General features: G+C 48.1%; 1 protein-coding gene across 3 annotated transcripts in view; it reads left to right on the forward strand.

Moving 5' to 3' along the window:
- LOC141173657 (dipeptidase 2-like) overlaps positions 1-18,716 on the forward strand; it is a 621,939-nt gene that overhangs the window by 341,088 nt on the left and 262,135 nt on the right. For all 3 annotated transcript variants that reach the window (XM_073657957.1, XM_073657958.1, XM_073657956.1), the window contains exon 5: positions 334-475. In XM_073657957.1, the coding sequence (XP_073514058.1) occupies positions 334-475 (142 nt within the window). The remainder of the gene's footprint in view (positions 1-333; positions 476-18,716) is intronic.

Genomic DNA, 18,716 nt, shown 5'->3' on the forward strand with positions numbered 1-18,716 from the left:
GGTCCCAATTAGGGATGAGAGAACTGTTTGGGTTCATCAGGTTCAGCCGAACTTTAGTCCAATGTTCTTTTATGGTGCCAGAACTCTACCCTACCTTGAACCAGAACCCGAACAGCATAGAGGTCAATGGGGACCCAATCTTTGGTGCTGTAAAATGGTCTCTCTCATCTATAGTCCCAATGCCAATTTTATGTTATTTAATACCTATTTATATAGATTTATTAACTGAGAAAAATGTAGAAAAAAAGAGAATGCAATCTATAATTTCTGTATCTTATTGCTAGATAATTTCAATTTGTCAGTGACTATAAATAGTCCTTTTTTCTCAACTAGGTATTGAAAACACCAAAAAAATTGCCTGTCTCATTGGTTTAGAAGGAGGACACATCATAGACAGCAGCCTGCCTGCCCTTAGGATGTTCTATGAACTTGGAGCCAGATATATGACCTTAACACACACATGCAATACTCCATGGTAATGTATAAAATCTTTCTACCAATGCATAAATATGTAGTATGTAATCTTAAGAACCATATTTTATATCCAAAGGTCTACTGGTATATTATTCAGGACATAAAATAATCTGCCAAACCTGATTTCGCCAAATACTCATCCACATAGATGAAAGCATAGGTGCATATAAAAAGACATCATAAGGACAAACTATTTACTTCTGCTTCTTTGCAAAATAATATCTGCCTAAGCTATACCTACAGGGAAAATTTACCCCAAATGATTCAATATATTATAGACATACAGTGTACCAATAGTATGTAAGTCAGTTCATAGTGTACTATACACAATTGTCTAATATCACAATATATATCATGGGCATATATATGTATTACTAACCTGAAAATCAGTTAAAAGAAAAAATAGCCATATAGTATGCCATAGTCTATATCATAAGCACAAATAGAACATCAGCATGGAAGTCAATTCAAAAAGATCATAGCCATATAGTATGCTGTGATGGCAAAAATATACCTTACCATGAAATTTATTTTAGGAAAACAGCCATACAGTATTCTTAACTCAACATGTTTCCCCTAAATAAGTTCATCAGGAGTATATACTAAAGACATATATACTTAGCTCTCAAATAAAACCATGACTGCTCCTATGCAATAAGGTGCTCAAGTGCATGTATCAATATGTTGTACATAAAGCTGCCATGACTCAGGATGTCAAGTCACATATGTAGAAGTAATGTCCATCAGGTGGCATATGTTTGGGCTGTATACAGTGGTGTGAAAAAGTCTCATTCCTGATTTCTTATTCTTTTGCATGTTGGTCACACTTAAATGTTTCAGATCACAAAATAAGTTTAAATATTAGACAAAAATAACACAAGAAAGCACCAAATGCAGTTTTTAAATGAAGGTCTTTATTATTTAGGTAAAAAGAAATCGAAACCTACAGGGCCCTGTGTGAAAAAGTGATTGGCCTCCCCCCAACCGTTAAAACATAAATTAACTGTGGTTTCTCATATCTTTGGGAAGCTGAGTTCAATTACCCTAGCCACACACAGGCCTGATTACTGCCACATCTGTTCTCAATCAAGAAATCATTTAAATAGGACCTGCTTGACAAAGTGAAGTAGACCAAAACATCCTCAATAGCTAGACATCATGCTGCTATCCAAAGAAATTCAGGAACAAAGGAGAACGTAATTGAGATTTTTCAGTCTTGAAAAGGTTATAAAGCCATTTCTAAAGCTTTGGGACTCCAGTAAACCACAGTAAGAGCCATTATTCACAAATGGCGAAAACATGGAACAGTGGTGAACCTTCCCAAGAATGGCCGGTCGACCAAAATTACCCCAAGAGCGCAGCGTCGACTCATCCTAGAGGTCACAAAAAACTACACAACAACATCCAAAGAATGGCAAGCCTCACTTGCCTCAGTTAAGGTCAGTGCTCATGATGCCACCACAAGAAAGAGACTGGGAAAATGGCATGCATGACAGAGTTCCAAGACAAAAACCACTGCTGAGCAATAGAACATAAAGTCTCGTATCAGTTTTGCCAGAAAACATCGCGATGATCGCCAAGACTTTTGGAAGAATACTCTGTAGACTGACAAAACAAAAGTTGAACTTTTTGGAAGTTGTATGTCCCATTACATCTGGCGTAGGAGTAACACAGCATTTCAGAAAAGGAACATCATACCAACAGTAAAATATGGTGGTGGTAGTGTGATGGTCTGGGGCTGTTACGCTGCTTCAGGACCTTGAAGACTTGCTGTTGTAAATGGAACCATGAATTCTGCTGTCTACCAAAAAATTCTAAAGGAGAATGTCTGGCCATCTGTTCGTGACATCAAGCTGAAGCACACTGCGTTATGCAGCAAGACAATGATCCAAAACTCACCAGTAAGTCCACCTCTGAATGGCTTAAGAAAAAGAAAATTAAGAATTTGGAGTGGCCTAGTCAAAGTCCTGACCTTAATCCGATTGAGATGCTGTGGCATGACCTTAAAAAGGCGGTTCATTCTAGGAAACCCCCAATGAGGCTGAATTACAACAATTTTGCAAAGATGGGTAGGCCAAAATTCCTCCAGAGCACTGTGAAAGACTCATTGGCTGTTATTGCAAATGCTTGATTGCAGTTGTTGCTGCTAAGGGTGGCCCAACCAGTTATTAGGTTTAGAGGGCAATCACTTATTCACACAGGGCCCTGTAGGTTTGGATTTCTTTTTCCCTTAAAATAAAGACCTTTGTTTAAAAACTGCATTTGGTGCTTTCTTGTGTTATTTTTGTCTAATATTTAAATTTGTTTTGTAATCAGAAACATTTAAGTGTGACAAGCATGCAAAAGAATAAGAAATCAGGAAGGGGGCAAATACTTTTTCACACCACTATGTATGGCGTCTTAAATACTCTTCCTATGGAAGTTGTCAATCCCTGGGACGCATTTGTGTTCTAGCTATTATACAGTGGGTAGAGATAGTATTCAGACCCCTTTAAATTTTTCACTCTTTGTTTCATTGCAGCCATTTCATAAATTCTAAAAAGTTCTTTTTTTTTCTCATTAAAGTACACTCTTTACATAATGGTTCCAGCATATCTACTCTGTGCTTGTGCATTTTACATCGCCGCTCATAGTCTTCCTCAAAGAAGGCCCGACTGGTGGAGGGCTGTAGTGATAGTTGACTTTGGAACTTTCTCCCATCTCCCTACTGCGTCTTCGGAGCTCAGCCACAGTGATCTTGGGGTTCTTTTTTACCTCTTCACCAAGGTTCGTCTCCCACGATTGCTCAGTTTGGCTGGACGGCCAGGTCTAGGAAGACTTCTGGTGGTCCCAAACAACTTCCATTTAAGGATTATGGAGGTCACTGTGCTCTTAGGAACCTTGAGTAATGCAGAAATTCTTTTGCAACCTTGGCCAGATCTGTTCCTTGCCACAATTCTTTCTCTGAGCTCCTTGGGCAGTTCCTTTGAGCTCATGATTCTCATTTGGTCTGAGATGCACTCTGAGCTGTGAGGTCTTATATAGACAGGTGTGTGCCTTTCCAAATCAAGTCCTATCAGTTTAATTAAACACAGCTGGACTCCAATGAAGGAGTAGAACCATCTCGAGGAGGATCACAAGGAAATGGACAGCATGTGACTTAAATATGAGTGTCTGAGCAAAGGGTCTGAATACTTATGAACATGTGAGATTTCACTTTTTATTTTTTAATAAATTTGCAAAAATTTCTACATTTCTTTTTTTTCAGTAAAGTTGGGGTGCAGAGTGTATTTTAATGAGAAAAAAAATAAACTTTTTAGAATGTACCAAATGGCTGCAATGAAACAGAGTGAAAAATGTAAAAGGGTCTGAATACTTTCCGTACCCACTGTATATCTGCGCACTATGGAGATATGATGTAAGTTCTGGTTTCTAAAGAGCTTTTGGATCGCAAATGTGCTCCTGTCATACTGCGCATGTGCAGAACATGGACCAAATGATGTAAGTTCCGGCCTATGGGATGGTTTAGAAAGTCAACCATGTTCCACCCACACTGCGCATGCGTAGAACACAAGATTGTGGGCTGGAATTTAATAAAAAGCGCAAGTGGCATAGCTTCCAGCCACCCGGATAGTTTTGGAACACAAATGCATTCCATCCATAATACACACGTGCAAGGTATGCTGTCACGAGCAGGAGTTGTTTTAGAGTGCAAATGCACTCCATACATGCAATACACTGCTTTGCACCTCCCCACTGTATCTATAGCAGAATATAATAGACATAATATTATATTAAAGCACCATATCAGTCCCATATCACATGTCAATGGAGATCATATCTGACACATCAAACACAGAAGGAATTGTTATACAAGTAAAAAATTGCATGGATTCCAGTCAGGGGCGAACATAGGAATCACGGGGCCCCATAGCAGAAGTTCTAATTGCCCCCCCCCTCCAAAAAAAAAAGTAAATTGTCGGGGTCATAGAAGAGCAGATCTCACAACATTCCAGCCTTTATATAGTAATTTTCCTCCTGCTGAAGTCCTGGATTCCTCTTTCATCTCCCCATAAAGTATGATGCCAACAAAAGTGTCCCCCAGACACAATATGATACCCCCATGGTGAATTCCTCCACATGCACAGTATAATGACCCTATTTTACCCCACCTCAACTCCCAAGGCAAAGTATGGTGACCCCAACACAGTATGATCCCCCCCAACTGTGACCCCCACACAGCCCTCCATGCGGTATAATGGGCCTACATACAGTATAGTGGCCCCACACCTCTCCGCACTCCACAGAGTATAATGCACTCGCCATGGTTCACCACAGAGTATAATGCACTCGCCATGGTCCTCCACACAGTATAATGCACTCGCCATGGTCCTCTACACAGTATAATGCACTCCGCATGGTCCTCTACACAGTATAATGCACTCTGCATGATCCTGCACACAGTATAATGCACTCCCTATGGTCCTCCAAGCAGTATAATGAACTCCCTATGGTCCTCCACACAGTATAATGAACTTCCTATGGTCCTCCACACATTATAATGAACTCCCTATGGTCCTCCACACAGTATAATGCACTCCCCATGGTCCTCCACACAGTATAATGCACTCCCCATGGTCCTGCATGCAGTATAATGCAGCCCTCCATAGGGTAAAATGCGGCCCCCACCATAGTCTAAAATCCAGCACCCACCTCCCCCCATAGGATAAAATGCAGCCCCAGTCCTCCAGTATTATCAGTACACACGTGGTTACCTATCCGGGAGGCCAGTTGCCGCGGCGTCTCTTCGGGCAGAAGGCCGGGATCCACCGTCGGTACCAGTGCATGCGCATAGCACGCTTCCGGCGCCGTTTTATTGAAGACACATTGCAAGTGTGTCTTCAATAGACACATTGAAGACACACTAGCAGTGTTTCTTCAACAGACACATTGAAGACACACTAGCAGTGTGTCTTCAACAAAATGGCGCCGGAAAGCGCAGACTGCGCAGGTGCTGATCTGGCGTCACAGTTCTCCCCCACCCTCTCATGACATCACTTATAATTTAAATATGTAACGTACCACCACACTTCGCCGCCATTTTAAAGACAGAAGATTTCTGCGTCACACAGTGCCTCCAGTCTCTATCTTAAAAAAAAAAAAAATGTACTATATATAGATATATATATTACACATATATCTATATCTAAAGAAGATACTGTTGTATATACAAATATACATATATATATCTACTATATAGAATAGTCATCAGAGTACTCCAACACAGTCAGCGGAGCAGTCCCGCACAAAATGCGTCAGAAGAGCAATCCCGCACAAAAAACGTCAGCGGAGCAATCCCGCACAAAAAACGTCAGCGGAGCAATCCCGCACAAATTACGTCAGCGGAGCAATCCCGCACAAAATACGTCAGCGGAGCAATCCCGCACAAAAAACGTCAGCGGAGCAATCCCGCACAAAAAACGTCAGCGGAGCAATCCCGCACAAAAAACGTCAGCGGAGCAATCCCGCACAAATTACGTCAGCGGAGCAATCCCGCACAAATTACGTCAGCGGAGCAATCCCGCACAAATTACGTCAGCGGAGCAATCCCGCACAAATTACGTCAGCGGAGCAATCCCGCACAAATTACGTCAGCGGAACAATCCCGCCCAAAATACGTCAGCGGAGCAATCCCGCACAAAATACGTCAGCGGAGCAATCCCGCACAAAATACGTCAGCGGAGCAATCCCGCACAAAATACGTCAGCGGAGCAATCCCGCACAAAATACGTCAGCGGAGCAATCCCGCACAAAATACGTCAGCGGAGCAATCCCGCACAAAATACGTCAGCGGATCAATCCCACACAAAATACGTCAGCGGAGCAATCCCGCACAAAATACGTCAGCGGAGCAATCCCGCACAAAAAACGTCAGCGGAGCAATCTCGCACAAAATACGTCAGTGGAGCAATCCCGCACAAAATACGTCAGCGGAGCAATCGAGTCACTTTCTACTGAATATAAATATATAATATGTCAGCGGAGCAATCCAGCCACTTTATACTGAATATATAAATATAATACGTCAGCAGAGCAATCCAGCCACTTTCTACTGAATCTATAATATAACGGGGAATGCATGTCTCTGTCTGAAGCCTCGATAGACTGCGCATGCGCGACGCACAGTCTGGCTCCAGACAGAATCACGCATCCAGCCGTTACAGGTAAGAGGAGTGTGTATGGCGCCGGAGATCATGGTATGCATAGATACTGAGCGCATACCGCGATCTCCGGCGCCATATTTACATACCTGACTGGGAGGAGCGTTGCCGCGGCGCCTTTCTTCGCCGGAAACCGGGGCAGGAGTGAGGCGTCGAATCGGCGCATGCGCATAGCGCTATCCCGCGCCATTTTACTGAAGACACATTTACAGTGTGTCTTCAGCAAAATGGCGCCAGACTTCGCGCCGCACTCCTCCCCTGGCCTCCGGCAGAACAGGACGCAGCAGCGCTGGAGCACAGAGAAGAAAGGGGAGTATAACTGTTTATTTTTTTTGTATGTGTGTACAGTGTGAAAGTGATGAGGGGGCCACACATACCAGGATTGGGGGGTGAGGGTGCCACACATACCAGGATTGGAGGGTGAGGGGGCCACACATACCAGGATTGTGGGGTGAGGGGACCATGCATATACCAGGATTGTGAGGTGAGGGGATCATGCATACCAGGATGAGGGGTACCACACATACCAGGATTGGGGTGTGAGGGGTACCACACATACCAGGATTGGGGGGTGAGGGACCATGCATACCAGGATTGGGGGGTGAGGGGTACCACACATACCAGGATTGGGGGTTGAGGGGACCATGCATACCAGGATTGGGGGTTGAGGGGTACCACACATACCAGGATTGGGGTGTGAGGGGACCATGCATTCAATGAATGGGGGGTGAGGGGTACCACACATACCTGGATTGGGGGGTGAGGGGACCATGCATACCTGGATTGGGGGGTGAGGGGTACCACGCATACCTGGATTGGGGGGTGAGGGGTACCACGCATACCAGGATTGGGGGGTGAGGGGACCATGCATACCAGGATTGAGGGGTGAGGGGTACCACACATACCAGGATTGGGGGGTGAGGGGTACCACGCATACCAGGATTGGGGGGTGAGGGGTACCACACATACCAAGGATTGGTGGGTGAGGGGACCATGCATACAAGGATTGGGGGGTGAGGGGACCATGAATACCAGGATTGGGGGGTGAGGGGACCATGCATACCAGGATGAGGGGTACCACACATACCATTATTGGGTGATGAGGGGTACCACACATACCAGGATTTGGGGGTGAGGGGACTATGCATACCAGGATTGGGGGATGAGGGTACCACACATACCACAATTGGTGGGTGAGGGTGCCATGCATACAAGGATTGGGGGGGTGAGGGGACCATGCATACCAGGATTGGGGGGTGAAGGGTGCCATGCATACCAAAATAGGGATGAGGGGTATCATGCATACCAGGATAAGGATGAGGGATTGGGTGCCATGCATACCATGTTTCTGGGATGAGTAGGCCATACATACCAGAATTGGGATGAGGGGTGCTATGCATACCAGGATTGGGGATGAGGGGTGCCATGCATACCAGGATTGGAGATGAGGGGTGCCATGCATACCAGGATTGGGGATGAGGGAGCCATGCATACCAGGATTGGGGATGAGGGGTGCCGTGCATACCAGGATTGGGGATGAGGGGTGCCGTGCATACCAGGATTGGGGATGAGGGGTGCCATGCATACCAGGATTGGGGATGAGGGGTGCCATGCATACCTGGATTGGGGATGAGGGAGCCATGCATACCGGGATTGGGGATGAGGGGTGCCATGCATACCGGGATTGGGGATGAGGGGTGCCATGCATACCGGGATTGGGGATGAGGGGTGCCATGAATACCGGGATTGAGGAAGTGGGGTGCCATGCATACCAGGATTGGGCATGAGGGGTGCCATGCATACCGGGATTGGGCATGAGGGGTGCCATTCATACCGGGATTGGGGATGAGGGGTGCTATGCATACCGGGATTGGGGATGAGGGGTGCCATGCATGCCAGGATTGGGGATGAGGGGTGCCATGCATGCCGGGATTGGGGATGAGGGGTGCCATGCATACCGGGATTGGGGATGAGGGGTGCCATGCATACCGGGATTGGGGATGAGGGGTGCCATGCATACCGGGATTGGGGATGAGGGGTGCCATGCATACCGGGATTGGGGATGAGGGGTGCCATGCATACCAGTATTGGAGATGAGGGGTGCCATGCATACCAGGATTGGGGATGAGGGGTGCCATGCATACCAGGATTGGGGATGAGGGAGCCATGCCTACCAGGATTGAGGATGAGGGAGCCATGCCTACCAGGATTGGGGATGAGGGGTGCCATGCATACCTGGATTGGGGATGAGGGAGCCATGCATACCTGGATTGGGGATGAGGGATGCCATGCATACCAGGATTGGGGATAAGGGGTGCCATGCATACCGGGATTGGGGATGAGGGGTGCCATGCAAACTGGGATTGGGGATGAGGGGTGCCATGAATACAGGGATTGGGGAAGTGGGGTGCCATACATACCGGGATTGGGCATAAGGGGTGCCATGCATACCGGGATTGGGCATGAGGAGTGCCATGCATACCAGGATTCAGATGAGGGGCCATGCATACCAGGATGGGGATGAAGGGTGCCATGCATACCAGGATGTGGGTGAGAGGCCCATGCATACCAGGAAGAGGGATACCATACATACAAGGATAGGGAGGAGGGATGGGGTACCATGCATACCAGGATTGGAGATGAGGGATGCCACGCATACCAGGATTGGGGGTGAGGGGTGCCACGCATACCAGGATTGGGGATGATGGGGCCATGCATACCAGGATTGGGGGTGAGGGGTGCCATGCATACCAGGATTGGGGATGAGGGGTGCCATGCATATTAGGATGGCGATGAGGGGTACCATGCATACCAGGATAGGATGGTGGGGGCAGCACATACCAGCATGGGAGACCATATACCAATAAAAATGCTCGCCACCCGGGCGTAGAACGGGTTCAATAGCTAGTAAAAATATAAAAGTGTTAACCACCCTCTTTTCCCATTTATTTTTTAAATTATTTCTTTCTTATATTTTTTAAAACTTTTTTGGGGGGTGTTTAAACTTTATTTTTTAGTCCCCTCATGGGATAACAAAGAAATTGTGATTTTTGGAACGATTTCTCTGTTATTAGTGATTGCAGTTTGAGGGCCTTCAGCAGGCCCTGGCTTCCATGACAGCACATCAGTCACAAGTGTTACGGGGGAGGAGGGGAGGGGGGCTGATAATGATATCTCAGAGGTGCTGTCAGTGATTGATAAAGACTGTGAGCCCAAGATATTTAGTTGGGGTGTACTACCAAATTTCAATTTCCCATAAAGCAACTATAAGGTCAGCTCTCTTAATTGGCAGAGATCTGACAAAATTAATGCACTCCTAAGCAGCCCTGTGTCTTGTCAGTCATTAACCAGCAGCCTCACAATTCCCCATTAACTCTTAAAGCAACCTCACTGTTTATATGACTCAACACTGATCTACACTGTGTTCCAAATTATTATGCAAATAATATTTTCTCAGATTTTCCCAAATTACCTATATGAATTGCAGTCATTGTAATTTTCCAGTCAAATAACTATTAGAGTACAATTGAAAGGTTTTTGTACAAACTGCCTATGACAACAGTATATTTTTAAAAAAATAAAAAACTCAAACTGCACTCAAAATGCATGTTCCAAATTATTATGCACAGCAGAGTTTTCAACCTTTTCATTTTAATAAAGAACAAAAAAATGGTCATTTTTGAAATTATAAGCATTAGCAGGTTATTACAAACTGAAGTCAAACAGTTTTCAACTCAAAACTTTATTCTAGGTGATGTTACATTTGCACATAGGACCGCTTGTACGAAAGGAGCTTCTGAACTCTCTCATCCATTGAATTTGTCAGGTTTTGGATGGTTTCTGCTTCAATTGTTTTGCATGAGGGCAGAATACCCTCCCAGAGCTGTTGCTTAGATGTGAACTGCCTCCCGCCATCATAGACACTCCTTTTGATGATGCTCCAGAGGTTCTCAATGGGGTTGAGGTCAGGGGAGCATGGGTGCCACACCATAAGTTTGTCCCCTTTTATGCCCATAGCAGCCAGAGATGCAGATGTGTTATGTGCAGCATGAGACGGGGCATTATCATGCATGAAATGATTTCGATGGTCCAGATGGATGGAGTGGAGGATGGCTGGTTGATGGACACCCCATGCAAACACGTCTATGGCGCTAACAAGGAGGAGGTGGAGTAATGTTTTGGGCTGGAATCATGGGGAGAGAGATTGTCGGCCCTTTTAGGATCCCTGAAGGGGTAAAGATGAACTCCATAATGTATGTTTAGTTTCTCAAACAGCACTTCCTTCCATGCTTCAAGAAGAAGAACCGTGCATTCCGCAGCAAGATCATTTTCATGCATGATAATGCTCCGTCTCATGCTGCACATAACACCTCTGCATCTCTGGCTGCTATGGGCATAAAAGGGGACAAACTGATGGTGTGGCACCCTTGCTCCCCTGACCTCAACCCCATTGAGAACCTCTGGAGCGTCATCAAAAGGAGTGTCTATGATGGCGGGAGGCAGTTCACATCTAAGCAACAGCTCTGGGAGGGTATTCTGCCCTCATGCAAAACAATTGAAGCAGAAACCATCCAAAACCTGACAAATTCAATGGACGAGAGAGTTCAGAAGCTCCTTTCGTACAAGCGGTCCTATGTGCAAATGTAACATCACCTAGAATAAAGTTTTGAGTTGAAAACTGTTTGATTTCAGTTTGTAATAACCTGCTAATGCTTATAATTTCAAAAATGACCATTTTTTTTGTTCTTTATTAAAATGAAAAGGTTGAAAACTCTGCTGTGCATAATAATTTGGAACATGCATTTTGAGTGCAGTTTGAGTTTTTAATTTTTTTTTAAATATACTGTTATCATAGGCAGGTTGTACAAAATCCTTTCAATTGTACTCTAATAGTTATTTGACTGGAAAATTACAATGACTGCAATTCATATAGGTAATTTGGGAAAATCTGAGAAAATATTATTTGCATAATAATTTGGAACACAGTGTAATGTCGTACTCAATCTCCCTGGCATTGAATTCTGGACTCAGAAACCTCCATCAAGTATTTTTATTTTATTTTATTTATTTTACTTACTTATGTTATGCACACGCCCGGGCTAGAGCGGCGTGTGCATGTGATTGGTAGTGATTCCACTGGACCGTGCCGGAGAGTGAATGCCTGGAGGGGCGTAACTAGGTATTCACCCGATCCGACCAGGGTCGCACGACGGCATACGACGCCAGTGCACCAAGGAGGAACCGAGCAGAGGGACCAGGTGCTACTCCAGGACAGACCCCGGACACGGCTGTTGACCCACACAGGGGAATACAGGAACAGACTGGTAGGCTGGCACACAGACTGGTGGGTATAGGCAGGCACGACTGGTATGCAGGCAGGCGGGTAAGCAGGCAGGGGGGTACAGGCAAGCACAGCTAGAGCGCAGACAGGGAGGCACTAGCAAGTAGGAACACAGGCGGGATAGGACCCAGTACACACCGGGATACAGGAACAATACAGGCAGAGGGGTACAGGCAAGCACAACTAGAGTGCAGAAGACTGAGCAGGGAGGACAGGGCTCTGTTCACACTGAACAGACAGGAAGGGAAAGGCAGAGCCAGATACCCACAGGGTACTTGCAGTGAAGTAGCGAGTGGACCACAAACTCACAAACAGGAGTACAGAGACAACAGGCAGGAGTTAGGTACGAGTTCAGACTCTGCAGAAAAAGGAAGGGAACGGGCATAGAGGCAAAACAGGTAAAGGATAGGAGAGAGTTCAGACTGGAACTGAGTGTACGGAAGAGACCGACACTGCAGCGGGATACAGGAGCGGGTCTGGGAATACTGCCCCCAGAGAGGCGGAACGAACAGGCAAGGAGCGTGTTCAGACAGGACGGACTAGAGAACACAGAAAGGACTAAGTTCAGACACGGGAGCAGATACCGCAAAGCAGGAAACATACAGGACACAGTTCAGACACGGGAGCTGACACCGCAGGGCAGGAGAAATACAGGACACAGTTCAGACAGGCCTGGAAATACAGCCTCCAGGAAGGGCGGACAGGGAAACAGGACGGGACCTGGCACATTCAGAGTGCAAGCGCACACCGAAAGAACACATATGCTCAGGCAAGGAAAGATGGGAGCGGCTAAGCTATATACCAGGTGACAGACAGCAATAGGCTGAGGACGCACAAGGGGCGTGACCCACAGCAGGTACAAAAAGCAGGAAGTGATCGGGCGCCGCCCTTAAGCAGCAGAAACAGACACAGACACAAACAGACAGCATGGAGGGAAACCAGAGAGACATTCTGGACAGGAGATCAAGTGCGTCCTCTTGCACAGTGGGAGATGGACCACCATGCAAGGACGCCGCCAGGTATGTTACAGTACCTCCCCCCTTACGCCCCCTCTTCTTCAGGCCTGCCAGAATCTTCCGCAGGGAATTCGAGGACCAGTCGTTCACTGGGTTGGAGGGGGACAGAGACTTGAGGGTAATCTCTGCTTCGAGGTACATCTTGTCAGGCTCACAGGAAGAAATAAACGGGTTATCAGGTACATAATGAGGAAAAGTCGCTGTCTCTTTGTTATCTGGTGGTACCCCGGAGGATTCAGGAAACAACTGGAGGTCCTCCGCCGGGTCAGAAGAGTACTGAGGCTCAGAGAAAACATCTGCTTCAGAGTACACTAGGTCGGACTCACTGGAGGAAGCAGGCAAGGTATCAGGTACAGGAAATAGGAAAGTCTCTGTCCATTCACCACCAGGTGGCACCCCGAAGGGTTCTAAACACAACTGGAGGTCCTCCGCCTGGTCGGAGGGGTGTAGAGACTCGGGAGTAACTTCTGCTTCGGAGAACACTAGGTCGGACTCACTGGAGGAAGCAGGCGAGGTATCAGGTACAGGAAATAGGAAAGTCTCTGTCCATTCACCACCAGGTGGCACCCCGAAGGGTTCAGGAGGTCTCAGGGAGGACAGACCCTGGCGTGACGGCTTGCCTCTACGTTTAGCATGTCTGGACTGCCTCTTGAGGTTGAGAGAAGTATTCCGGAAAGCGTAGTCACCCTGTGAGGATTCTGGGTGGGCAGTAGTCTCATTGGGCTGGAGGACTATTACGCTACCCACACACATTACCCGTCGGGGCTGCTCCGGGATATTGGGAAGTGAAGCTTCAGCAGGGACTTCAGAGTTAGGGTCCTCGAAGACCATACGAAAGGCCACCAGGAAGGCCTGCAGGTCAAGGATGACAGGATCCCATGCTTCCCATAGGGGGGTGACCCATTTCAAGGCATCACCCGCTAGGTAGTCAATCATAAAGGCCACTTTAGCCCAATCGGAAGGAAAATAGAGAGGGTAGGCCTTAAAGTGTAGCATGCATTGCTCCACAAAAGCACGACACTGTCTTGGATCCCCATAGTAACGTGGCGGATCCGCAGGAACGAGAGCTGATAGATCCATCTGGACGGGTGCGTAATTCGCCTGGAACTCAGCTAAAGGAGAAAAAAAATTTATTTATTTATTTTAATGCATGTATTCGCTGGAAAAACTTCTCAGAGAGCGAAGGCCGTGGGGCTCAACGGGAACCATGTCCTGAGCATGCTGTTATGCACACGCCCGGGCTAGAGCGGCGTGTGCATGTGATTGGTAGTGATTCCACTGGACCGTGCCGGAGAGTGAATGCCTGGAGGGGCGTAACTAGGTATTCACCCGATCCGACCAGGGTCGCACGACGGCATACGACGCCAGTGCACCAAGGAGGAACCGAGCAGAGGGACCAGGTGCTACTCCAGGACAGACCCCGGACACGGCTGTTGACCCACACAGGGGAATACAGGAACAGACTGGTAGGCTGGCACACAGACTGGTGGGTATAGGCAGGCACGACTGGTATGCAGGCAGGCGGGTAAGCAGGCAGGGGGGTACAGGCAAGCACAGCTAGAGCGAAGACAGGGAGGCACTAGCAAGTAGGAACACAGGCGGGATAGGACCCAGTACACACCGGGATACAGGAACAATACAGGCAGAGGGGTACAGGCAAGCACAACTAGAGTGCAGAAGACTGAGCAGGGAGGACAGGGCTCTGTTCACACTGAACAGACAGGAAGGGAAAGGCAGAGCCAGATACCCACAGGGTACTTGCAGTGAAGTAGCGAGTGGACCACAAACTCACAAACAGGAGTACAGAGACAACAGGCAGGAGTTAGGTACGAGTTCAGACTCTGCAGAAAAAGGAAGGGAACGGGCATAGAGGCAAAACAGGTAAAGGATAGGAGAGAGTTCAGACTGGAACTGAGTGTACGGAAGAGACCGACACTGCAGCGGGATACAGGAGCGGGTCTGGGAATACTGCCCCCAGAGAGGCGGAACGAACAGGCAAGGAGCGTGTTCAGACAGGACGGACTAGAGAACACAGAAAGGACTAAGTTCAGACACGGGAGCAGATACCGCAAAGCAGGAAACATACAGGACACAGTTCAGACACGGGAGCTGACACCGCAGGGCAGGAGAAATACAGGACACAGTTCAGACAGGCCTGGAAATACAGCCTCCAGGAAGGGCGGACAGGGAAACAGGACGGGACCTGGCACATTCAGAGTGCAAGCGCACACCGAAAGAACACATATGCTCAGGCAAGGAAAGATGGGAGCGGCTAAGCTATATACCAGGTGACAGACAGCAATAGGCTGAGGACGCACAAGGGGCGTGACCCACAGCAGGTACAAAAAGCAGGAAGTGATCGGGCGCCGCCCTTAAGCAGCAGAAACAGACACAGACACAAACAGACAGCATGGAGGGAAACCAGAGAGACATTCTGGACAGGAGATCAAGTGCGTCCTCTTGCACAGTGGGAGATGGACCACCATGCAAGGACGCCGCCAGGTATGTTACAACTTATATACCGTACTTACTTATACTAACTTATAAAGCTCCATGATATTTTACAACGCTTCCCACACATTATCATTCTCTGGGGTTCACAATCTAAATTCCTTATCTACATACATTCTTTGGAGAGTGAGATTAAACTGGGAGTACTGGGAGGAAACCCATGCAAACATGGGAAGAACAAACAAACTCCTCAGAGATGTTGTCCTTGGTGGGATTTGAATACAGGACCCCAAAACAACAGTGCTAGCCAGTAACCACTAAGCCACTCTATGATAACTGGTGGTCAGGGTCATATTATTGTGTGGCCTAAGTCACCACAGCTAACTAAAGTCCCCTTTAATCCTATGCCTAGATGAATGTCATCTGGTTTTCTTCATACAATAGCATCTGTAGTTTGGAAGGTACAGCTGTTTCATGGAGATTTTATTTACAAAGAGGCCTTCTCCCTGATGGTTTGCCTAGATGAAGTCACAATCTTTTTTATCCCAGACCACGTGATGTTGCAACAACACTTCACCGCCTTTTGACTCTTACTGTTTACCACATGGGGAGGTTGCACTCCCCATCTTGGGTCAGGTACAGGTGCAGATATGTATTAACGGCATTCTGGCCTCAGATACTGAAGCCTTTTCTTCCACTTTAAACTCTGGATTATGTCTGAAACCCACTGCTTTCCTTCCAACCACAGCATGCCCTGCTGACTATGCCAAGAGCCAAATATGGTGAAGGCAATCCTGGAAAATACTGGCAGGACCAGTCTCATCTGGTCCTGGCAGTATTTTAAAATGTAGAAGAATGGTTCTTTCTTAAAAAATTTACTGAACCCTCTCTCACATTTCTCAAGTAAAAGTTTCAGAAATAATATAACGCATCCATATACACTAGATTTCACTCCAGGTACATAGGCTCCCAGACCCAACTCTTGGCATTCAATGTTCTCATCAGAATGGCAATGTTCTTCAAATTCAGTGCCCCTCACTCAGGTGACAGTCTCACACCGCCATCCTCTGGAGATTTTGGCCCTTTGTTCCTGGCACCCCTATACTCTGCCCTTATCCCATTTGGCCCTCTTCAACTCTCATCACTTAGAACAACTACACTCTTCAGGCAATCACAATAACTCTCACCCCATACTCTCACACACATACTCTTACACACTTTCACAGGTGATTGTCTCTCTTTCAGTGTACAAGCAGCCAGCTCAAGACATTTAGCTTGGGACTGTGTAACATACCTGGTGGCGTCCTTGCATAGTGGTCCATCTCCCACTGTGCAAGAGCGCGCATTTGATCTCCAATCCAGAATGTCTCTCTGGCTTCCCTCCATGCTGTCTGTTTGCTTCTGTTTCTGCTGCTTAAGGGCGGCGTCCGATCACTTCCTGCTTTTTGTACCTGCTGCAGGCACACCCCTTGTGCGTCCTCAGCCTATTGCTGTCTGTCACCTGGTATTTAAACCAGCTGCTCCAATTAACCCATGCCTGAGCATTGTGTTTCATTCAGTGTGCTCTTTCACTCTGAATGTGCCAGGTCCCCTTCTGTGTTTGCTTGTCTGCCTATCCTGGTGGCTGTATTTCCAGGCCTGTCTGAACACGCTCCTTGCCTGTTCGTTTCGCCTTCTAGGGGCCGCATACCTAGACCTGCTCCTGTATCTTGTCTGTCCTGTCTGAACACGCTCCTGGCCTGTTCCTCCCACCTTCTAGGGGCTGCATACCTAGACCCGCTCCTGTATCTTGCTACTGTGTCTGTTCTTGTCTGTATACTCTTCTAGCCTGTTTCCTGTGTTACTCTATGTCCGTACCTTTACTTTTTCTGCAGAGTCTGAACTCGTAACTAACTCCTGCTCGTTGTCACTGTACTTCCGTTTGTGAGTTTGTGGTCCACTCGCTACTTCACTGTAAGTACCCTGTGGGTATCTGGTTCTGCCTTTCCCTTCCTGCCTGTTCCGTGTGTTTAGAGCCCTGTCCCCCCTGCTCTGCCTTTGCTCACCGCTCCGGCGGTTCTAGCCTGCTCTGCCTTTGCTCACCGCTCCGGCGGTTCTGGCCTGCTCTGACCCTTTGCTCACCGCTCCGGTGGTTCTGGCCTGCTCTGACCCTTTGCTCACTGCTCCGGCAGTCTCGCTCCACTCTGACCCTTTGCTCACTGCTCCGGCAGTCTCGCTCCGCTCTGACCCTTTGCTCACTGCTCCGGCAGTCCCGCTCCGCTCTGACCCTTTGCTCACTGCTCCGGCAGTCCCGCTCCGCTCTGACCCTTTGCTCACTGCTCTGGCAGTCTCGCTCCGCTCTGACCCTTTGCTCACTGCCCCGGCAGTCTCGCTCCGCTCTGACCCTTTGCTCACTGCCCCGGCAGTCTCGCTCCGCTCTGACCCTTTTCTCACTGCTCCGGCAGTCTCGCTCTGCTCTGACCCTTTGCTCACTGCTCTGGCAGTCTCGCTCCGCTCTGACCCTTTGCTCACTGTTCCGGCAGTCTCGCTGCGCTCTGACCCTTTGCTCACTGCTCCGGCAGTCTCGTTCCGCTCTGACCCTTTGCTCACCGCTCCGGCGGCCTCATCCTGCCCTGCTCTCGCTCACCGCTCTGGGCGGCTTTACTCTGCTGTGTTTGTCCGCCACATCTGTGGTTCTGTTCCTGAGTCCCAGTGTGTACTGGGTCCTATCCCGCCTGTGTTCCTATCTGCTAGTGCCTCCCTGTCTGCACTCTAGCCGTGCTTGCCTGTACCCGCCTGCCTGCATACCCGCCTGCCTGCATACCAGTCGTGCCTGCCTATACCCACCAGTCTGTGTGCCAGCCTAACCAGTCTGTTCCTGTATTCCCCTGTGTGGGTCAACAGCCGTGTCCGGGGTCTGTCCTGGAGTAGCACCTGGTCCCTCTGCTCGGTTCCTCCTTGGTGCACTGGCGTCGTATGCCGTCGTGCGACCCTGGTTGGATCGGGTGAATATCTAGTTACGCCCCTCCAGTCATTCACTCTCCGGCACGGTGCAGTGGAATCACACGCACACGCCGCTCAGCCCGGGCGTGTGCATTACAGACTGCAAATTACCAATTCCCTTCAATGCAAATGACGCGCCCTCTGGGCCTTGGGGTACTCGGTGCCGGGCCGGTCGTTGCTAAGGGAGAAGTCACAGTGGCGGTGACCCGGTCCGTGACCCATTGCTGTCAGTAAAAAGGGGATATTTACAGG

Source organism: Phyllobates terribilis, unplaced genomic scaffold (genome assembly GCF_046119375.1).
Source record: "Phyllobates terribilis strain yellow unplaced genomic scaffold, ASM4611937v1 Scaffold_13__5_contigs__length_258822181, whole genome shotgun sequence".
NCBI classification, from domain to species: domain Eukaryota; kingdom Metazoa; phylum Chordata; class Amphibia; order Anura; family Dendrobatidae; genus Phyllobates; species Phyllobates terribilis.